Source organism: Brachionichthys hirsutus, chromosome 6, assembly GCF_040956055.1.
Source record: "Brachionichthys hirsutus isolate HB-005 chromosome 6, CSIRO-AGI_Bhir_v1, whole genome shotgun sequence".
In the NCBI taxonomy this organism is placed as follows: Eukaryota; Metazoa; Chordata; class Actinopteri; order Lophiiformes; family Brachionichthyidae; genus Brachionichthys; species Brachionichthys hirsutus.
This window is the reverse complement of record NC_090902.1, coordinates 10012262-10036428: the sequence shown is the minus strand read 5'-3', so window position 1 is coordinate 10036428 and position 24167 is coordinate 10012262. Positions and strand designations below refer to the sequence as shown.

The 24167-nt window shown below is 41.1% G+C and overlaps 1 protein-coding gene across 1 annotated transcript in view; it reads right to left on the bottom strand.

Moving 5' to 3' along the window:
* Positions 1-23393, bottom strand: part of unc5a (unc-5 netrin receptor A) — a 113647-nt gene extending 90254 nt beyond the window's left edge. Inside the window, exon 1 of the mRNA XM_068740084.1 lies at positions 23306-23393. Coding sequence (XP_068596185.1) covers positions 23306-23393 — 88 coding nt within the window. The remainder of the gene's footprint in view (positions 1-23305) is intronic.
* Between the last annotated feature and the right edge of the window lie 774 nt (positions 23394-24167).

The following is a 24167-nucleotide window of genomic DNA, read 5'->3' as shown; positions in this document are numbered from 1 at the left end:
ATGTGACCCTGTGATAAACTTATTCAGGGTGTAAAAGGCCTCTTCGCATAGTGACTCGGATAAGCGGCTAAAGACGAGATGATTACTGATTGTCTCTTCTTCAAGAAAAGAGACCATGAGACCAATAACTGAACAGGGAGGGTTGTCCTCTTTATATCTATTTATTAGTTTCTGGTAAAGTAAATTGTGGCTCTGAAAACCGGTAGCACATCTGAGGAGCTTCCTCGAGCTCTAATTTTTGTCAGAGGAGGAAAAAAAATCCTCTTTGAAAGTTGGAAGAAAAAAAGTGGTTTGTGAACTTTAAAAAAAAGGAAATGTTCCACATCATTTGATGGGGATGAAAATTTCCATCAAAAGCAAAAAGCAACAGTAGAGGGCCCTGCTCCTGCTCCTGCTCCTTAAGCTGATTGAAATATGCTGCCCATTAGAGTCCATTCACAAAATTCATGAGCAGTACGGACGACAGCTGCCTCATCTATAGAGAGGTCCCCTCTATTAGCAGATAGCCTAACTATTGTATTATGTAAAATGACTCAATTTAACGCCGTCTTCATGTGAATGCAAATGTCACGAAATCAGCAAGTCCAATTTATATTAAGTCATTTACTATAGTTGCCTAAGAAAAAAGTAACGTAATCAATAATATAGTACCAGAACCAAGAACTTAAGGATGTAAATGGGAAGAAAAAAATAATCAGACATGGGCAAGAAATATTATAAGCAACAGGAGACAGCACCACTGTCACAGCGCGTTTTAGGAATGGACAATTTTAAACTTTTGTCCTTTCTCCTGACGTACAGCCACAACGATCACCTACAACAGTATCAGAGTTAGACGAGATTAAAAGGCACAAGTGTCCTTCTTTTATCGAGCACCAAGAAACATGTACTAATACGTAAGTCTCAACAGAAAGGACATGGAAACAATTCAACCTTAGTGCAACAGCAGGGAAGCGCGAATGCAGAGAAGATTCAAAGTGGCTGCAGAATAAAAGGAGAAGTGAGAGATTTATGCTAAACGTGAGCTGACTGACAAAGCAACGTCTTCCCAAGGCTCTGTGGGAGATCGGCCCAAATCCTTCTCATAAATTTTATATTAATGCCAGAGGTAACCAAGGTTGTTTTTCCCCAGTATTTCTCCAGGTCCATTAAACACACCTAATATATTTCAACATTCTCCCATTTCCTCATTTAACTAGCTCAGCTGAATTTGCGAAACTCGAACACAAGAGAATGTTTACTCCTTGCAGAGTCTGATGTGACTTCAGCGGCTGTGATTTTATGTTATGCTTGACTGGTTGAGAGATAAAAAGCTAACACGCTCACCTTCCCGCGCTCCTGTAGGTGCTGTAACCTTGCAATTGCGGGATATAATAAGATGAGCTGTCTAAGTGGGGAGAGGAAAGAAGGAGCGAGCGTTCTCAGATCTCTCTTACTGCTGTTATAGTCTATTCGTCAGGAATAACAATTCCACTTCACAACAAATCACAAAAGCCTTTATTCCTAGAAAAATGTGAGAGCTGTCGATCAAACTTTTGCTTTAAGGAAAATAAGCGAATCGCATTTGTGCAATTTGTAAGCTTCTGAGTAAGAGCCTGAGCCGGCGATGCCAAGTTTCTTCTTTCACATCTCTGGTCTATTTTAAGATGTGGATAGCTTCTCCCTCTTAAAACCAGTACAACATAGTAAATCCCAGCGCAACAAATTGCAGCCACAGCTATCGAATATAGTTGCTGCCATGGAAACTCCCCAAAACCTCAGCATAAATATACCAGATTAAGTAGCAGGTAGTGAAAACACTAAAATAATCTATTGGGCTCACTGAGTCATTAACATAATGTGCCACATGAATAATGGTCCTACATACAAGTAATGAGGTCTTTGTCCCTTAGTGAACAGATACAGTGTTCTCCGCAGTTGTTCACTGACGCACCGTATCAGCAGATCACTTAGTCTCTGTGCAAGAGCTTTTATTAAACGAAAAGATACTCAAGCTCAAGACAGCAAATTAAAAGCCATACACTGAATGGTGAGAAAAACATACATTTTTGCAAGGAAAGCAGAAAACGTGTCCCAGCGAGACAGAGAGCAGCGGCGACGAGTTTATCCCTGCCCGAGTGCCGCTTTCCAATCATCACAAAGCTGTAAGAGAATATGTTTGGCATTTAACAGCCATGAAGTACAGCTGGAAAGGAGAGGCCGACTTGAATCTGAAACGTCACTGTCTCAGTTGTCAAGAACATGCTGAAGGGCAAAACCTGCGAGTAGAAACACACACACACACACAATTAGAAAAAACAGCTCTGGAGACAGCAGACTGATTGTTTATCTGCATCATAGCGTACAGAATTGAAATCCTCAGCCAAAGATAAGACATCAATCTTCCTCACTGGGCTGCGTAAATAAATCTGATTACAGACAGAATCATTTCCCCTTCAGAATTGTTTTATCTGTTCATTCCCTGTCTTAGCACCAGATAGCTCAGGGAGTGTTCGGCACCATGTGGCGACTTGTGCTTGTGGAATTATAAATGTTTTCATTCAAACCTATCCGGAACAGAAAAGTAAATCTAATAGTCCATTCATTTTTGTAACACATTATGATTGTTGAAAAATGACTAATTTAAGTTCAGGGTTAATCTGTCATGCCTCTACTAAGGTCCTTAGACCCATTTGATTCAATTATTCTGAGCCAAATTGCAAAAAAGAAGAAGGAAGAAAAACAAAAAACTGAATTTACAGAGCAGAACACACCCCTAAAATTATATTTCAGTCTGGGGGAGTGAGATTTTTATTTGAATCGGCACCAAGTTTTACACATTCGTAGATATTAAGATCTTGTAGTAAACGTCTCAGAGACAGGGTGAGAAGCTCAGTCATCCGCGAGAAGCGAGGAGTCGAGCTTGTTGAAAAATTATTTACTGCACGAGAGCAGTTCACGAATTTAATGTTGAAGTCTTAAACATGTTACTGAAAGACTGGATCAACAGTCTTCATAATAATTCATAAAGTAAATGAACGTGAAGAAAAGTAAACATGACAAAAGTGATCACAATGATAATAAGACACAGCGAGGTGAATAACTATGGATTCCCCTTATAGAACAGCTCACCATTCTGATGCATTTCAAGATTCTTTATATTTTATGCAGCCAAGGAGAAAAAAAGAAATCCGTAAAGATTTGGATTAATGTCTTGGTGTAATTCTGGAGTCTAAAGGCATTTTACAGTGTTCAAATGTGCCATATCAGATTCTTTATTTTCATATTCCTCCTTTTAAAAGGAAATCGGTGTGAAGTAATTTCACTGTGACCTGAATCAACATTGACAGCGCCTGACAGTGAATTCAGGGGAATTTGCTCGCACATCTATGTTGCATGAGCATACATTCAGCAGACAGGCATGGTGACAATGCATTCCATTAAAAAATACAACGGCAGATAAAAAGCTAATTTGGTTCAATTTGGCGGGAAGGATGTTTATCTTTGAATTTAAATAAGGTCAGAACAGTCACAGAGTGAGTGACAAGATAGTGGCTGAAAAGCAAAATAAACCTTGTAACCTTTCTGAAAATGAGTTATGCCCAGGGTCCTCGAGAATGTGGTTATGCCTCTTATGAATCGAGGATGAGTCACCACAATAAAAGGTAAATAAATAACTTGTGAGGGCAATAAAAAGGAGATGCAGAAGTTAGGGTTATCATAAAAAACAGTCAATGTTTACTCTGGACAGACCATGAAATGAAAATCTGATTTTGATAGAAATAATAAATGGAAATCAATGGAATCTTGGATTGGCTCTTAACGTAGTGTACTTTGGTATAATCACATAGCTGCTGCTTTCATATTGAAGTAGTGAGAATTTTGAAGGAAGTACTTTCTCTTTGTTGAAGTAGTGAGACATCTTTCAGGATTCATCAAACAATTTGACATTTATTGTCAGGAAAAGGACAGAAACTGAGGACTTATAATCTAAATGGCTCTTGAAGTTGGGCTTCCGTCTGGCCATCGACGAGCCAAGGCAGAGAAACTGCACCAAGAGACAGGAATGAGAAATGTGTGTTTCCATCAGCTTTCTGTTTCGCCTGTCTTTAGATGAAGGGGAGAATGAAGGATTGCTGTAACAGAACTGTCTATCACTGCATCCCATAGAACAGGAGCCCGTTCAGGAGACAGGATGTGGTTCACAACGCTCTTTAAACACAGCTGCTCATCATCATGAATAATCACTGAAGGTGAACAATGGCTGAGTTATTGACGAGGGAAAGATATTTGATGTAGGGGCTAATGACTGATTGTCTCACTGGAACCATTTTGTTTAAGTATGATGCAAAGACAATTATATGATATTATATTTTCTGTAATTAATAAACTCCGTTAGCCCATACTAAACTACTGTTCACCTATAAAATGAGATAACTAGCTCATAACAGCCCCACAACCATGCTGTGTAACCTGTCAATGACCTTTTCTGATAATCAATTACTCACATCGTCAATCAGATGTTATAAAATGCTGGAGCACTCGTCATAATTTCTTTGAACCCAAAGTGATATCTAAGAATAATTCTTTATGTCCAAAACAACTTTCCAGCTTGTTACATTTAATAGCATCCAAGATTTGAATGTGCAGGAAAAGACAGAGTCCAGTGATTTTATCGCGTGACCCTTGCAGTCAGGATTGACATAACCGATGACTTGTGATTTGTTACATTCCAAGAAAACTGCTTGGATGCAGGGAGCTGTAATATTCTCAAATTATTCGCGCACCTTTGAATCAATCAATGAAAAAATAAGTATATTGTATACCGGTAATTACAGTTTTTCTCAGTTGCTTTGGTACTTTTCCCACATCACTATTAACATTTGCACAGCAGTTTAGTGCATTTCTCAAAACAATTAGTGCAAACTGCAAAACCTAGTGGATAACCTGCAAAAGCACATCACTCGCCCAAAATGGATAGTCCATTCCTCAAAAGCAAGTGAAACGTCCAGTCATCAAAATGAGAAGTCTTGGCACCATCGTATATGAACAAGAGAGTCAAATGGCTTTGTCATGTTTTCATTATTACAGTTTATTCGCTGTGTTTTCCTATGCAAAAAAAAGGTCAGACCTCGGTGACGCTACCTGCAAATGCTCAAGACAACACTATACACTACTTGTACAGCCATTTGAAAACCACAGTAAAGTTACACCTTGCTGTAGGTAGGGGAGTACAAGACACTGAATATGTATGTTTCACAATTTATTTTACTGTATATGCTCCTTGGAATTTTACCGCAGTGTGCAAAAGAAAATACACTACAGTCACTTATTTAGAGCAAACATAAGAAACACCCTTTTGGTAGTGATGTGCACAAATGTGAACAATATAACGGTACACATTGTAACTGGACATCGGTAAATCATTCTGGCACATCCAGATGCTCCTGTCTGTCTGGATAACGTATTTTCATCTACGTCACAACGGATATCGTCCCTTTCAATGCAGCAAGGAAACAATCTCCTGGAGTGGCGAATCCACCCTCTGCATGACTCTGCTGTGATGTCGTCACATGCTGCTAGGCTGCTGGCGGGGCCATAAAGTGCATAAAGAAAGGTATAAAATTTGCTCAACAGAATTTCATAACTAGTTCAAGAATTTTGTATGTAATGGATCAAGCAATGAAATGAAGACTTATTAGTTTTATTGGGAACGACTACTCAGCATCCATAAGTATAGCTCATCAAATGATGATGTTATAAAACAGCAGAGAATTGTATGAAATCAACCGATACATGCCCAAAAGCATTTGCAATTTGTTCAGAGGAAGGAGAAATTGCTGCTATCATGACAAATGACTAAATGTTGTGGAGGGTGAATGGATAGTTATGAGAATTTTCATTCTGATCTGAGAAAAGCACCAAAGCGACTGAGAAAAGCTGTAAATAAATCTTAATAACACAATTATAGATGTTAAATCTGTTCAGTTTTTGGTGGCAAGGCACTGAAAGTAATAAAACCTGTGTGGAGGCCCACAAACTGATTAGAGTGCAATTTCCCCTTGTTCTGAGACGTCTGTGTAACACATGAAGCAAACACCAATGTATGGGGCTGCCACACCATGCATAATAAATGATGATCATGTAAATGACTATATGCCAAGAAAATGTATGAGCAATACCTTCAGGCCCTGCGGTCATTTGTTTTGTGATTGCCAAGGGCGTGAGTAATAGGCACCCTGTGTGAGTAAGTCTGCTTTGCCCTTTGCGTTGCGTTAGCTGGCTGACCTGTCAGAGTTTTATCACAGGAGGTTTATTGGATTCAGAGACCGGCCTGTCGCAGGTTGCACCTACACCATCACGGATCAGCATCTCCTGTCAGGTGTGTGTGAGGGTTACGCGGTGTCCTCTCACGTGTCTGTTGTGATGGAGAATGTATATTAAATGTAAACATGATGATGCAGTGGGAAAGTTAATAAAATAATAAACTGGGACATTTCGCTCCAACATTAAATGGTATCTGTTTGATCAACGAATAATTCTGTAATCAAATCGATATTGTGACGCCAGTGATGGGGATGTGCTCTCATTCAATCACAAGAGGAGAGTGAATCTGTCTCACAGTTGGTCGCAGCTCATTCCAAAATTGTACGGCATGATTGGGGTGTTTATGTCAGTGAAGGTATTCAAGAAGGGGGGTCTTCAGAATGCATGGTGCTGCATTGCTTGCAGCAAGTGAACAGATTGTTGTGTTTTTTGCTGATACTGTTGTTTTCTCTGAGGACATGGTGGAAGGGTTAAAGGCCAAAATGGATCAACGCCTTAAACTGGAACTACGGGGCTTTGCAAAAATTCTGGAAAACAGCCTCAGGAAAAAAAATATTACAAAAATAAAACGAGCATTTGTGCATATTTAATATTAATATTTCAAATTTGAAATTTGAAATTAGATTCCTTGCAAGACTCAACTGAAGTGGCATATTTTTCAGGGCCACAGGTAAGCTGCTTAACTCCACCTCTCATGGTGAGACTACAGAGGGAGGGATAATTCAATAAAGTGCAGTTCTTGGAAAGATCATGCAGTCTGGTACCCCCCCCCCCCCCCCCCCCTCTCTCTTGCAAAGCCACAGCACTGCCTGAAATCTACAAAACTGACATGTTGACTATGGACGTGGCATTGAGGAGAATCAGGTCCCAGTGCACATGCTTATCCCAGCGTTCCCGTATCATTGCAGTGACATGACTCAGGAGCCGAGGGCTGACATGAGGGAGACGGGATGGTAACATTAATGCATCATTCATCAGCGCTCTGCACCCGCCTCTACTGGAATATGAAAACATAACTGTAATGAAAATCCTATTGATCGGCGTCACTTCCATTTTGACAATTTGCGCTACTTTCTCTGCCTTTCAACTGCTTCGGAGGGATCCATGGAGAGCAAAGATGAAGTCCTTGGAGATATCATGGCCATGCGCCATCATGTTTCGTGAACCTTCGCTCAACTTTAGCTACCGTACACACTGAGCCTTCTGTATACACAAGAACTCACGATTTTAGACACTAATTACCACACATATAATACACTACTAATCATATTCAAGGAATAACTTGGTCAATCAACATTACGATGCAGCATGCACCTGATTTAAGTCAGGAAAACACTGCAGAAACAGGTTGTTAAGATAATGAGTACAGCCTGTGCTGGTCTATTAAAAGGGGATCTTCCTGCAAATGTCAAATGCATAATTCACCATCATCCAGAATAAGACCCCCCCCCCCCTCAATCCTCCTATATAATTGTGCAGGCAAGGGAGGCCTCATGGAAAGAGAAATCATCTTTGCTTTGTTCTATCGATGCCCCTGCAGAAGTGTCCTTGATCATCAAGATGCGGCTACAGGGAGGTGCTCCTGGCTGCCCCTGCGTGTTCTCCACTTTGCTGCAATGCAAACACAAAGCTCTCTGAAGGAAATATGCACACAAGAAAAGCTTACTTTAAAACACCGCCAAACTCTCGTTGCGATCTCTCACAACTCAACTCTTGGTTCGTTAGGCCTCCAACGTCTTTGTCTCAGAGGCCCTCAGATGCATCAAGATGGAAGCATGAAGGAAATATCTCTGACATCATCGCAACTATCAGCGTTCATTGGAGAACGAACAGACAAAGAAAACTATTTTAAACTGCTCCCAACACGGCCAGCAGACAGTTCTATTGTCCCAAAAGAGGCTTTTGCAGAGCTAACATGCATGCAGTGACAAGACAGACAAGTGGATAACCATCTTAGGCGTGCAGTCTTCCTGCATTTCTAAATTAAAGATGGGGAGATAATGCAGGCACAATATCTGCTTGAAATCTCATTTTCTGCTTAACTAAAGGAACATGAAGCAAAGAGATCAATGCAGCGTCTCAGGGGTCAAGGGTTTATTTAATGAAATCATATCAGTAGTGTTCGCCTCATTGTGCTACCACATGATGATGTTTTTTCCCCAATGGGCTCTTCCTGTGAATAGTGCCTGCACTTACCTAAATGACAGTTTAATTATTTGTACCAACATACATTAATAACGATCAGATTCTTCCAAGGCTCGACTTCAGCGCCGTTGTTATGGATGTACGTTCTGTTCTGGTTCTCTTCGGCCCTTGCATCCTCTCTAGTTCTGCTCAGGTGTTCCTCGTGGAGAGATCAGCAGCACCACCTGGACTGAGACAACCGATCCAGCTCTCCAGTTCAGCTTGAGAGGGGGGGAAAGTTTTCGAGAATTGGGAATGCAGATTGTGAAGCCTCATTTTTCCATCACCTCCTCTCCAGTCAGACCACTTTAGTTGAAAGTGTTTCAGTCGTCACATGGTTAGACGAGGCGGTTCGCACAGCAACAGCTGACATTCAAAAACCAGCCGACTTGGATGACTGTGGCGATAAACTTAAACTGAGAAACCTCTATTTCTATTGCTGCACGACCAACTGTTCATGGTGAATAACAACATGCGTGGGTGCGGACTGTGAACAATCCAGTTTCTATATGGAACACGACTTTGAACTGACAAATATCGAGAGGACTTAAACCTATTTTAGACTTGGTAGGCACATTTGCATCTTTGCCACAAGAACACAGAGCTGAGGTGGAACAGCGGACGCACGCTTGCAGAGGGTTCTGTATCAAAGACACAGAGCTACGAAGGATAGAAAACATATGTTTGCATCTACTTATGTGTGAGTGTGTCTGTGTTGTGTTCATCGTGACATAGATCACTGAAGCCATCAGTACGAACAAGAAATGGAGCCAGAATTGAGGGTAAACTGACACAGGAGCGCTGATAGCAATAACCCATCATGCAGGGGAATTAACCACGGCTGAACCTGTGGGACTCTGCAGCTTCTGTGGGGATCTTTGACCGGCACACATGATGCAACCTGGGGAGGGTGGAGGGATAACACTACTCTGTCGTTAAAGCAAACAGATCAAAGCGTATGTTCTAAATAGCTTTTGTATGAGATACATTTAAGTAACTTTGAATTCCGTTTAAATCATAAGCAACTGCAGCCTGGAAAAACAACGTCTTCTTTTTTGACACAGGGAGGCCTTGCTTTTCCAGACTCATGTTTTGACTCAGGGTGTCATGGAGACAGAGATTTAGTGTGACAACGCTGATGCCAAGTGTTGCACTCCTGCAACGCTTGGCAAAAACACGGCACTGACTTCACACATCAGAGAGAAGAACCAGAACCGAAAACACTTTTCTGGTTTAAGAGTCAGCGTCGGACAAAAACAGTGAAAGGCTACCAAAGATAGTAGATAGCAGTTTGAATACATCCAAATGGTGCTTATCTATCAGGAACTTAGTTCAGGCCTGTATGTGCTGTTTATAATAATGATAACAAACAATAATGAAGCAGTTTTTCCTCAGAGAACTTGTCTTTAAATGCAATTAGCTTTGGATCGATCAAACAATGGCAATTCCAACCATTAGCATCAAAAGCAAACGAGAAAACAAAAAAGCTGCACTTAATTGAATTTTATTTTCCATCCATCCATTTTCAACCACTTATCCGGTGCCGGATTGCTGAATTTTATTTTACATATTAAAATTTACCAAACGCAATTGTAGATTGACAACTGGCAGGAGAAAGCAAATTCACACATATGGAAAAAATAATTCAGAAGCAAATCAAGAGCAGGAAAAATACATTTGCTCAATTAATTCCGTTTATTTACAATAATAGTTGAAGGGAAAATTGAAATTCCTCCAATTAAGATTGCGGTTTGTTGCCATTCTGAACACTGACTGAGGTGCTGACTTTTTCGCATTTAGCGTGAACAAAACAACAAAGCTGAGAACCATAATAAATTAACATTTATATCCTTATTCTGGCTTAATTGCGTTAACAACGTAACACACAATAAAACATGGCTACATGTATGTGAGTGTACAGTGTGTGTGTGTGTGTGTGTGTGTCTGTGCTATTCATTTGACACTTTTTTCCTCCCCATTGTTGAAGAAACTAGCATCTTAGCTTGAAGCACATCACCCAATAATTGCTCCTTGGTTCATATCTGTCATGCCACTTCTATAGGTCTGCAGCCACTGTCACGAACCTTAGCCTGCAGCCCAAAAGGGGACGCTCTATTTTTGCTTCAGTATCACACATAACCAGCCTTTGTCCTTGTGGCACAATCTGGAGATGCCATTAGTGAGGACATAGACAGTGATGTTTACTGACAGCCAACGACTCCTCTGGTCAAGAGAGTGCCCTCGAGTCACCAGTGTCACACACACACCCCTCCAGAACGCCTCAGCACCCCCATATTTCACCTTTGTTCCAGCTATCTGAAAAGCAGGAAGCTAATTGTGTGACAGAGGTCGTGGTGGGCAGCACCCGCGACAGCCTGAGTTGTGCCACTGCGTACAGCTGCCAGGCCTTCTTGTCAAACACACTGTAGGAGAATCCTAAAAAAAAAAATCAGGCGAGAGGCGGAGGCCGTCGTTTTGCAGTGACTGGCAGTTTTTTTCTTTTTCTGTCTTTGTGCTCTGTTCACGACTTTTGTCACATTCCAGGCTGTACTCTAAAACATGCAGAAATTCTGCAAGCATCTGGGTGGGATGATAAGAGAGCAGCAGCACGGCCTGTTTGGAGGTGATAACTTAGACTCAGCATAAATGAAACCCTTTCTGGTGATGCAAATATTTTGTACAGTTTGGTGTGACGCGTTGAGAATTAGTAGAAGAACCCAGAGCTAAAAACATATCATGCCTCAATGCACTGAAAGGAAATGCTGAAAACTTATCGGATTCTATCTTCCATGAGAAATGCTTAAGCTGTGATTTACCAGCATTGCTGCATCATATTCAGCATATTTCTAGTTTAAATTAAGTGCAACTGCAGAGTCTCCAACTTCCCCGATGGTCTTCCATTCACAAATGCGGAATTACGCAAACACATTTTATTTCTTCCACTAGTAGGCGCACGGCGAGCGGAGTGGTGCCATCGCTCTCCTGCGGTTATTCGAACATAGCCAAAAACAAACAATAAATCAGCTTGCGCTTCATTTGCGGAGAGCGTCATGTGGAGACCACGCCACAAACCACTCTCTAGGCAGTTAATAGCTTTACTTGGCAGCGTCAAACATGTGGGACCTTGGGCCCTGCTGTTTGCTTTAGGCACTGACGATTTCCACCAGGCTGGGGAGGCTCTATGCATCAGTGCTGGCTTAACACAAAATGGCAGCCTGTTACAGAGGATGGGCACAGATAATGTTTGGATTGGGAAAAAAAAAGAGACGCATGAATCGTCACCGAAATGTGTTTCATTATCTAGTTGGAATCCGAGTTGTCGTTTTAGGGAGATAAAGCTGACATAGAGGAGTAGACAAAAATCATACTTCCGAGTGATGTACTGTCTGTCATCTTCTTACCCTCCTCTAATGAGTGAAGAGACATTGACTAATGTGATGAAAACTGAAGGGTAAGACAAGAAAAGCTTGATAAAAAAAAAAAGAAAGCCGCTGAGGCAAGAAGTAAAATGAGCCTTTGGGAGATCTTAGAAATTTCATCTGAAAAGTAAGAAGTCCTTTTCTTACACATCCTACTCGTTTGTTTCACCTCATTTTATCTCCATCCTGAGAACTCGAGTGGGGAAAAAAAAGGTCCTCTTTTTAAATTCTGTACAGGGACTGAATGACTTCTGTGGTGCACGGCACAAACACAACCGATTTGTGTGTGCGTAGCAAATGGTTTTAAAGGATCTTATGTGAAGAAGCTCAGGATTTCACAGAGCAATATTTCTGTCGGACAATACTAAATTATTTGGGCAGAAAGGTTTAGCGATGACTCAGCTAGTAAAGTTTTTGGTTATTAAAAATTAATCGAGACTAAATAATGGAACAAAGTTGCAAGCTGAGATATTAATAAGACAATAAGTTGCATTGGCTCAGTAATGATTTATTTTAGTCATCAATTATTGCGGTAAGATGTACTGCATGTTCAGCAATAGTAATGTGCAAAAGAGAAAATAAGACTATTTAAGTCTCTTAAATGAACAACCAATTGTTTATATTTTTTTGTAATATGTATTTAGTTTATTTCAAAAAAGAAAAGAACTACCGTATATTACCCAACAAAACTTGGTTTTAAATAAAACACGTTTGCAAATGCAAATCACTACTCACCGTGATTGGATTAAAACATACCTGTTGCATTTACTGGTACATTTTTAGAGCCCAACTGTCAGCTTGTGGCTGTTGGAGTCTCATGGTTTAATGAATTGCTTGCAGCATTTCACTTTCTGTGGATCGTTTCAGTCAGAATGCCATGTTTCAGCCTGAAAACATCTGTCCTGGGTTTCAGTCAGGTGATAAAAAAAAAAAAAGAATCTTAGTGGCAGGTATATAGATGACTTGATGTGAGAAAAATAAAAAGGTAAATTAATCTAGGCCTTAGTAGTGGGAGCGTTGGGGCTCATCCCAGATCGGTCCATTCGGATCAATCTAAATAACGAAGATGAAATAACACTCCCTCTCTCCCCTTCCTCTTTAAATATTCCCATTTGCCTTGTTAGTTTTTTTTAGCTTTCTTTCGGCTCCTCATTGGATACTAATGAAGAAAGAAGGAGACAAATCTCTTGCTCACACTCGGGAGGGTCGAGCCCCAATGCAAGCTTGGCATTGCTTACAATACGAGAAATGCTCTTCCAAACCCGGAAAAGCGACCAATCGTTGTGGACTAATGTTCTTTCATAAAGTTTTCATGTCTGTGGAGAACAAAAGGGCTCGAATCTCCCTCGGTTCGCGTGTAGGACCACAGCAGTCTTGCCCAGTGAAGCCCCCTGGTGTCACAGGAAGTGGGGATGCCAGCAAAATTCTCTGGCAGATACAAGACGTTAATGTTAATTATTTTATTTTATTTTATTTTTATGTTGTCTGAAACATGTGCGTCTGTGTGATGGAGGTATTCCGAGAGCAGTTTTGGTATGAATATCTCTGGTTTGGTGGTTTCTGACAGAACAAGGCTCATATTTCCCTGTTCAATGACAGTACAGCTGAGGACACAACAGTCCTTTGAAATTCAAAAATCCAACACTGTGAGTTACAAATGTCCTCACATTTGAAGTGTTTTAAGCAAGGACAAATTCTTTTGGGGTAGTAGATGCACGTGATAAAAGAGAACATATTGTAGGGCTCTTGACTTGTCACTAACGCAAAAGATCACAGCTTTCATTACTGCACCTTGGCCAAAAAGGCTACAGAGGAAAATAGCTAGACGTGAGTCCTTATCAAGCTCACTGCAAACTCCACTGGCTATTGTCATCACAATTACATTTATAAAATTTGGCAGGAACTCGAATGCAGAGTGTCTTACAACGGCATTTACAATCTGTGATTAAAACTAACACGGTAAGTTTGAGTGAAGTTTTGAAATCATCCTTGACCCTATAGGACTAATCAAAGTCCGAGATGTCTGATATCAAGCTAAAAGCAGTTTATCTGGGCAAAACAAAACACTCAAGCGTTTAAATCTCAGACATTGTTTTTGACTCAGACACCGCCCCATCAGCCCTCAACTGGGAATGAAGGTGTGTCTGTCAGCAAATGACAGAAACACCAACTAGTTAACCATCACTGGCAAACTACTTAATATGAGGTCCAGGAAAGATGAGAAATGAGAAGTCTGAAATGTTGCTGTTTACTGCTTTATTTATCCATTCAGCTGCAATACAGTGCAATGCAGAATTTGTTACTCTGGTGGAAAAAATATTAGTTAGCTGTTGGTAGCCAACAAGTCGTGCAATATGGTTGGTGAGCAGCGCTACCAGCTAATGGAGCTAATGATTTAGACTTTTAGAGCAAGCCTGAATGTAAAAACACAGGCGGTCTCTGTTCGGAGCAGTTCAGTTTACAGGAAATTCATGTAGGAGTAGGAGTGTAGGAGTATATTTCAAGGTAAAAGTATGTGGAGTTTCAGAGACTGCATGATACAACTTCTGAAAGACATGAAAGAAGGTTTCCCAAAAATAAGCAGCAGCTGTGCTCTGGTTTTAGGGCACAAACACCTCAGTGTAAGGACTGTTAGAACTGAGACCAAGAGAAAGATCTGCCTTTCATTTCTTTCACTTTTGTTTTTTGTCTCATTTTGTTTTAACACATGTTTTAGAGAGTTAAAAATCTACATGATTACATTTAATTTTGCTTTTATTAAGGCAATAGTTACCAGTACTATATAATTACTACATAAAATGCTGTTAAAAAGAAAAAAGATGAAGAAAATCTATGGAGATTTTGGGCATACATGCAATTGTGATTTCCATTTTTAATTTAAGCAATTGCTTCAGATGTTGCACCCATATGTGATGTTGTCAAAAGGATGGTAGGCTATATTTTAGAACTAAGTTCCTGCAAATGTTAAAGTAAAAAAAAAAAATGAATGAATGAATATGTTTAACTGAACAAATAAAATATGCATATCCCATAATTCATAGCATTTACAGTTTAATACCTGAGGACTCCTTTGTAACTGAAGACTAAGCAGACAGCGAACATTACATGCAAATGAATGCTAACATGAAAGAAACAGGAACAGCCAGGTTTAATGTTTCTTGATTGGCCAGAAATTACACCATAATCAGCTTTTCAGCAACAACTGCAGCGTCAAATCTGGAGTAACTGAGGTGAATAATTCTCTAAGCCTCTTCGGTTTACGAGTGGAATATTCTGAATTGCAAGTCACATTTGCCACAGTGACTGAAATGAAGGCTGGGTCAGTCATTAGAGGAGCTGTTAACAATACTCTGTGAGCCAAGCTCGGTCAGAGGCCAGCATCCATTCAATCGCTGCTTGAAATTGGACACCAACTCAAATTCATTAGATGACAGGCACATCAAACAGATAGCTTCGTACAGTGTTCTTTATTGGTAGCCAGATGTCTGCCCACATGTTAGATCAATTAATTAAAATGGCCACATTGAACGGAGCTATTTGTTTTTACTGAATTTGTAGAACAGTGCCAACTCCCAAAAGACACAAATACGATCAATAATTTGTAAAGACACTTTCAAGTCTGTAAATCTTAGACCAGCAAATACATAATTAAACTAAGGCGGCATCTGTTCGACCAGAGTGGAGTCACTGCAGTACGGTGGCATCATACTGTCTTTTTGACAGAAGAGGCCTGAACGTGAACAAGAACTGCAATATATCTTCCTTCCACTCGCACCAACTTTCATACCGTTGTCAGTTCATATCCACCACTTTGCTGCACACAGCAGAGCGAACCCAAAACCTGCTATGTACTAATGAAAGGTATATCAACATGCTGGGTGCATGACTGGGGCTGTTTAATTAAAAATAAATGGAACATAAAACTTGCTGTACATGTGAGTGTCTTCCCTAATGAGCAACACTTTGTGTCTGTTATCAGCACACGATCAGCCTGTATGCAGACATCTACAAGCCATTATTTTAGAAGAATGTAATTCAAATCCAGTGTAAGTAAGACCCTGGAACAAGGTTACAGCCACCCACCACAATAAGAGCTGAAGGATGATTGCAATGATGATACAAATAAACTATAATGGCACTCAGTAGACCCAAGGACCAACACTCCCTTTAATTTGATCAGGCCTGATCCAAAAACCTATAACCCTGTGAGCATACTGTCACCTATGAAAATACATTTAAATCTGGTGGATCTGGATTTTCATTTGATCCAGCCCTAAGTGCCAACCCCTTAATATCCCTGTTTCTTGAATTGCGTCTTTCTTTGAGGCATTAAAGAAAATGTCGAATTAATTCCATATCTTGTAAAATTGTGGATCCAATGCTACAGTATATCCAGATCCAGTGGTAGTTTATGCTGGCCCAAGATCCATTCTCCCACAAAGTTTCATTGAGACAAGGTTATTTTGTAGTCTAGCTGGCAAATCAAAAAAACAAAGAGACACGTGCAAATATAGCCTCTTTCACCAAGATACGAATAACTTCTGCTCAAAATCATTTGATGGAGCGAAAAGTAATCGGACTTTAAATCAATGTTTCTCAATAAACACTAAAACGCATTGAAGTTCAAACTGCTCTACTCAAACCAACTGTGTTGTGGCTTTCATGAAAACATGCAGGCCAAAATTAAAATGGCACAAAGAAAGGCAAAATAATATTAATAATTAAAATGATTAAAAAGCTATGAAACCAAATGTTAGGACTAAACCAACAAATGAAAAGACACCTGAAGTAAAAGCCAGGCTAAAAAAAAAAAAAGATGTGACTTTGGTTTTCTTTAAAAATGTCCTCAGGGAAGGATTCTCTCAGATCCTCAGGCAGGCTGTTCAGGAGACTATAGCAACAGTGGCTTAAGGCTGGCTCCCCATGCATTTTCTTTTTTTTAATCCTTGGGAAAAGAGAACGCTGGCTGGAGAAGATCTGAGGGATCTGCATATATATCCAACATATCTACGATGAATAAATAGAAAGCTTGTGTGAGAGAGGCCACAACGAATACTCTACAGCAACTGTAAGCAAAAGCATATTGTAAAGACTGACCAAACCTGTTTGTTTACTTGAGTTCACTATTGATGAGAGAAAATAGTCCTGAATTGCTGCAGTGTCACATAATCACAGATAGCCGCAGGAAAAATGGGCACGCAAAAGAATTCACAAGGCAGCATTTAATTTCATTTCTGCTCATTTCACCCTGCGGTAAGAAAACTGTGGACATTTGTGCCAGCATGGCATTAACTACAGGTACATTACTAAAGCTGATTGGGTTTATAGTATAATTACTGATGTAAACTAAAAATATATATGTAAAATTGCATTTTTTGGATGCATATTAACATACATATGACATTTTAAGCCCCATTTACTTCCTTCAACATGCAATTACTTCAAATCCTAAAATTCCTTTAATATAACTACACCGTCTCTATATTCATTTCACCTGACTGAGCTAAAAAAAATGTACCAAAATGGGCCCATTGTTTGAAATTGTAAATTCAAGCACTGGTGAAAATGCCTGTGTGATAACATACTTTGATTCCACATGAATGCATTGTCAGTGGATGTTTGAATCCATAGAAGCCATAACAAAGGGTAAGGTGTGCTGCAAAAACAGAGAATGTTGAGCCTCAGTCAAAGCTGAATTTGTCATGATTAATTCTATTGCAGTAAGGGACTTGAATGTGTTTTCCGTGAGCTCCGTGCTTCTTGATGGCCTTGCCAAGAAAATGTCTTGCTTAGCTTTAAGCTTTGAATCAGTAATGTTCAGCCCTCATTTCAAATCTGGGAATGGTTTATTCGGAGAAAACAATAACACGGAGACCTACATAGATCAGAGAGGCTGTTTCCTCGCTGCTACACATTTCGGGCGGAAAGATAAATGGTTTTGTGCTTTGTGGGACTCGACGTGCATAGCATAACATCGGAGTTAGCTTTGATGATGAATTTAGGTTAAAAAGTATCATGGCACAAAGAAGATCTAGCTTGACCTTTAAAGTGGGCTCCTTTAAATATTTAGAACGCATGGAGTGGCACCAATGTCATTAGTAATGCTGTATCAATAATGAATTATTAACAAGCTTGCAGCTAAACCCAACATATTCTAACCTTACATCCCATAGCATGCTGTCCGGGCTTAGAATGTGCTCTGAGAGTCAATGCTCTGTTGACTCGGTTGAATTGCTTGCCTGAGGCATCAGTGCCTGGACACATACACATAATTAGGAAAGGTCACTGTGCCTCCTGTCTTGTCAACAAAATCACTTCAAGATGACAAATTCTGGCTCAGGCTGAGCCAGACCTTTCTCAGACGCCCTTGCCAATCAAGCGCCAGCAGGGCTGCCTGGGTAGCCTTAGGTGATTTCTAATGATGTCTTTTACATGCCATACTAAACAGGCCTGAGCATGACAATGAGCCATTTAATTGGTTGGAGGTGTGTTTTCTCTTCAAGGTTGAGGTAACAGACAAAAGTGTAATTATCTTGTAACTTTAGACGACACACGCTGTTGAAAAATGGCCTTGTGAAAATTAGAGCAAAGCCAGTTCTCCGGAATATTACATCAAAGCATTGAAATGTACCAGATAGTCAACTGCGGAGAACAACAACGTTTTTATTTAAAATTTATAATCCTCACAATAAAGTTCTGCTCCTACAAAATGCAGTGTGGACTTTCCATCCGGTCCATTGAATGAAGACGTGGAAGTGGCTATCACATCGCTCCCTGGTGGCCTTGCTCAGGAACTATTAATCTATTCCTGTCCATATTGCATTCAGATCTGCTTTCTGCGCATCCACCAACCGGCATGGCGTAAAGGCCAGGAAGGGACCCAAAGGAGTGGACACTCTCTTATTATGAGCTGCACTGAGACACCTCTGGGTTTCTAAGCTCTTCCTCTGACAGTGACTGATGGCCAATTATCCATTTGGAGAGGAGTATTGATCACCTGGAGAACAGGAGGAATGGAGAAACATCTTCTCACACACACGGCGATTCTCGCTGTATGACGTGCACCAGCTAGTCATGTGTCATAAAAACAGGCACCACTGGAGAAGACAACTACAACAGTGTGCCTTTTGGCATCATTAGTATGACATCGTCCTAAACCTTTGCTTGTTTTTGCTGAAATATATATTTTTTTCTCGACGAGAAAACGCATTGGGCATCCGAGGTCCAAGGTCAGCACTGCGTGTTCCTTCTCTCCATGATAGTGTAGAGCAGGAGAGAGATTATCCCAGGAAAAAGAACATTCGATTAGGCCCTCCAGGAAAAGACTCAGTGTCCAGGCCAACAAGCTCATCCAGACTCATCTTTGGTGGCGCTTTGAGAGGCTATATGAGAAGAGATGATACGATAGTGCTGGCACATGGCGGTCGGTAGCAACAGAAACAACAGCCTAGATTGAAGGCGATCGCCCAACTGCTAATGCAGCGTCGGATACTGTGGTCGTCGATGAATTACGGTCCAGGTTCTCATTGGGACATGGGGAAATCTCATCCTCGGTCGGAGAAGAAAGGTCAGCTTTAGAATACTTAGAGAAGCACAGCTTGTGGCTTCGTTGAACAACATTTCAGCGAGGGAACAGCCCGCCTTAAACCCATGAGACCGCTCACATAGAACCGAATCATATAGAAATGTAAAAATTGAAATAAAAGGACAGACTTTGACAGAGATGCAGTACCTGTGTGAGGCCTCGTCACGGAAGACAAAGAAAAACGGAAAAAAAACACACTCAACTCCTCCCTTCTGCAACGTTCACCCTCCATGTGTCCTCGACACCAGCCGTGTCCTTCCTTTACTCCTTAAGATTGCCTTTTGCAAATGATAAGAGCAGGGACATAGCCTTCTGAAAGATAAGGTGCCTGGACATTTGTCACCAAATGGAGCGTGTGCCTCCATTGTTTAAAGCTGACCTGTGTTGACATGCACTGTTTACCTTTCATTCATTTATGCTCAACTATTATCACTGCCTTCATTAATCACAGTAATGCAGACTGAAGAAATTACACTTGGCCAGCCTTAGGCGGGAAGATGATTCATTCAAGTTTGTCTGTGTTATTTCTTTTATTAGAAAACTAACATGATGGAAAGTCAATACATTTTATTGTTTAAAGTAACACATTTCTCAACTCTGTCCTGCTAATAAATAATACCAGGTCTCTTTGTAGTCTGCATATCCAATTCTAATTCAGCAAACAATAAGCATTTATACTCTCGAGAAGTGACCCCCCCCCCCCACACACACACACTATAATTTCTCCTCCTTATGTATATTCTGTATTTGCACATTATGCTTTTTCACTCCGAGTGTTAGTAGTTCGGAAAATATATATATATTATTTTCCTGCCTCCAGTCCACAATTCTCCCTGTTGTCTGTGTCATTTTGATTCATCTCCCATGACTACGGGGAACAATAACTGTTTCTGCTAATAAATTATCTCACTTCCCTGTAAAAGACCATATCCCCACAAATACATGGTGATCATCTGCCATGCATTAGCAATAGGACAGATATGAAGTGGTTTTAAATTCCTTAACCCAGAAGGCAATTTCTCCCAATAAATTATGTTAATTTCATCTTTCACTTTCCTTATCGCACCCTTTAGTGAGTCAATGAGGAGAGACAAAAGTGGCTGTGAGAAAGACAATGGGATGCTTCCCATTACAATGGTGAGGCATCGGACAAAAAAAACAAAAAAACATTTATATTTTTCTTTAAGGAAATGAGACCTCACAAATGACAGTAATATGCAATACAATTTGATCAGCCGTCATTTAATGACCAACTCCTTCCATCGTCACATGGTTTACACCTCGCAGAAAGTGCTCTGAGGTAACTGTGCACACAAGTAGCATGGCACCTAATTCCCATGCTCCCCATCTTAACCAGACAGCAATTGCTTGGCAACACTCATTTGGCAGATGGACAAACAAAGAAAACAAAATCCACGTTTGAATAAATAGGAAACACATATACAACACATGCATGTTTGCGAATATTTATGGAAAAACGCACACTCTCTCTCACACACACAGATACGCAGTGGTATGCACACAAGCAGGCAAAGCAGTACAGTTCTTTGTTCCTGAGGCTGAAAGCATACCTACCCCCTCTGTCCAGCCGTCAGATCACTCACAACACAGTGAAAGGAAAAGTGCTTTGCTAGTTCAAATCTAGATTGACAGGCCTACCTTTATTACCGACTGCGTTATGTTCCTCTGCAAAAAAAAAAAGACATGTCGGCTTTTGATAAAGACAAATGCCGAGTCAGCGCTTCGCCTCTCAACGGAGGATAGCTCGACTGATCTCAGATAAGACTGTATCAGCGCTCATGTAGAAAGGACCGGATACCAAATTACCTTAATAATCCATTTATGGGGCTCACTCCTTAAAAGAAGCACGCATGCTGTGAAGACCCCATGAGGATGTAAGTATTGATCTACATAACAGAGGGACAAACTGTAACAGGGACAGAGGGTGTGGGGGGAGGCAGATTTTCAACTGCATTTTGTAACTGGTTAATGACTGCCCAGGGTCACAGAAGGACTGGAAGCTTCATCCCATCACAGAATGAACAAAGTAACAATATTACACCCATGAGAATCCACAAAGAGCTTAGTAACATCCTGCTATGAGGAAGCAGCTACTGCCCACTAATCCACCCGTATAACAGAAACCCAATCACAGCACAGCAGTTTCAACATGCATCACAAAATGAACTGTAAATACCACTGCACTGCTACTTACTTAGCTTGATGTACAACTTCCCCGGAGCATGATTTTTTTTTTAATCCTAATATATTCATAATTATACAGTCATTCATGCAAAGAAAAGGCCTTTAATTCATCATCTCAGTATCCTTAAGCAAGAGACACAATTACACCAACTCTAACATGTTTGCCTTCTGTCCAAAGCAAGGTTAACACTTTGGAAACAAGTGGAGGGCAAATGATGCGTGAAATTCAGCAGTGCAGTTTTTTGAGGGTGATATTTAGAATCAGGGAAAATGAGATGTGGTTTGTTTTTAAAGTCAAAAGGCTGAACTTGTAGAGACATTGAGGGAAATGGGACGATTGATTGTACTCATTAAATGTGATTTTGCATTACAGTAACCTGCATTATTGAGGTAATTGGAGAACAGTGTATTGTTGTATCAGCCTAAAACCAAAAATGTTTTTCCCATGTATAACGTCATTTTTTGGCTGAATAGAGCTGCCGCGATTCATCCATAAATCAAAACAGATTATTTTAGTGGGAAATGATGTGGAACATTTGCTGGTTCTTCGTATATGTACGGCTTTGCTGCTGGTCTTTGCAATTTAAGACTGCATAAAGATGAAGGAAGAGACTTTTGACAGTAATTTTGACCAAAGGAAGCAGTTCTGTGAAACAATGGTGGCTAATTGTTGTATTTTCTTCTTTTATGGACTGTACGATTAATTGATTAATCGTCCAACTAAGATCAATCGATAATGAAATGAATCATTCTCCATACGATATGATATGATCCATATGATATGCGATTTATGAAATCGATTGAGGAAATCTTATATTCTGAGTACTTCATTTCAGGTCGTTTTACAAATGGTTTATTTGGACCAGCCGAGGAAAACTTATCCCCAGTCAGAGTATCAGCTCCGCCACACAGTCGGTGGTTGTTTTGTGCATCATTTGCATGCAATCGGCACGATCCATAACTCAGACGCATCTCAACGCGTCCCGCAACTCCGTAAAGCTGTCACCATCCTGCCAATGCAGCAGGGACGAGGGACGCGGGACGCGTGGCGTTCATGCGTCCTGCTCGCAGCCAGATGGCTGAAGCCGCGTTATGAATGAACCCAGGCCGCTCCCACGGATAGAAACCAGAAGGATTAACGAAGCGAGATGGTCTTATTTGAATTAGACTTGTAAAGATGCGCGCTGGGGGGGGGGGGGGGGGGGGGGGGGGGGGGGGGGGGTCCGGTATCAAAGGCGAACACTGTTAAATGCAGGTGTAGCCTCAACTTCCCTCAGAGATAAACACGCGCTGGAGACGGTTTGGTTTTAACCTTGCGTGCGCACACACACACATACACGCACGCACGCACACACACACACACACACACACACACACACACACACTCGTGCGTAACCTTGATGTTGCGGCTAATTGATGACTGTACTTTAAGTGCGACCGAATGAAATGACAGTTACCGGCTGCCGACAACGTGCTCTCTGTTACGCGCGGCGGTATATCGGTGGGAAATCGACCCCCCCCATCGTTGTTTTTTTTTTTTTTTTTTTACGCAAACACAATTATTTAACATCTTAATTAAGATAAATTGTCACAGTGTGAAACTCACCCGTGCGGGCGAAGCCAGCGAACAGCCAGATGACGAGGAGCGCAGCGCGGAACCTCCAGCGGACAAAGGGGCCCAGAAGTGAGCGCATCTTCTCGTTGTTGTTTTATTATCACTTAACTTTCAAAAGGCAAGGATCGGAAACGCAACACTGGCACAATGGGCTCGTAGAGGTCCGCGGAGTTTCCTCAGTAGCACTTAAAGCCTTTCTCACAGTCCCTTTTGTTTCCCTCAGCACGGATCCTGCCGCCGTGCCACGGACATCAGCATCCCGGTCGTGCGTCTTCGTTGCTCAGAACAACGCATCACAGGTGTGGTTGCCTAATGAACTGCTTCCCTGCTCGGCGGCAGCTTCACTCTATTTCTCCCAAGCCGCTATCCGCTCCCAAGTCTCCCCCCCCTCCACCCCCCTCCCTCTCCACCGGCGAGATAAGGAGCGCAGTTGTTACAGCTTCTTGCCACTTTTGCGGTCTTCCCGCGAAAGAATACTATCTCCAAATGTGAAAATGGAAGGAATTGGCACCAGAGAAAGAACATCTGCTTGCACAGCAGCGCTGGAGCGTTCAGGCAGTCGGGATACACTGCGATGAGCGGAGTGGCAAAACCAGGAGCGGATCCTGAGTGGGAATGGAGCGTGCTTAGCGCGTCCTGCTGTTATATCCCTTTTTTTCCCTTTTTTTTTTTTCAGGCAAAAATTTGCGTATCTTGAATAAGCATAACTTACCACATATTAGTAATGCACGAGAGAATGGAAATGATTTAATCCATTTCCTTGTAAGTGTTTCCTTTCATATCCTCTGCCTTACATGGAAATGATTGATATGACATTCAGGCCTGTATGATGGGAGTCAGGTCGGTGCTTTGC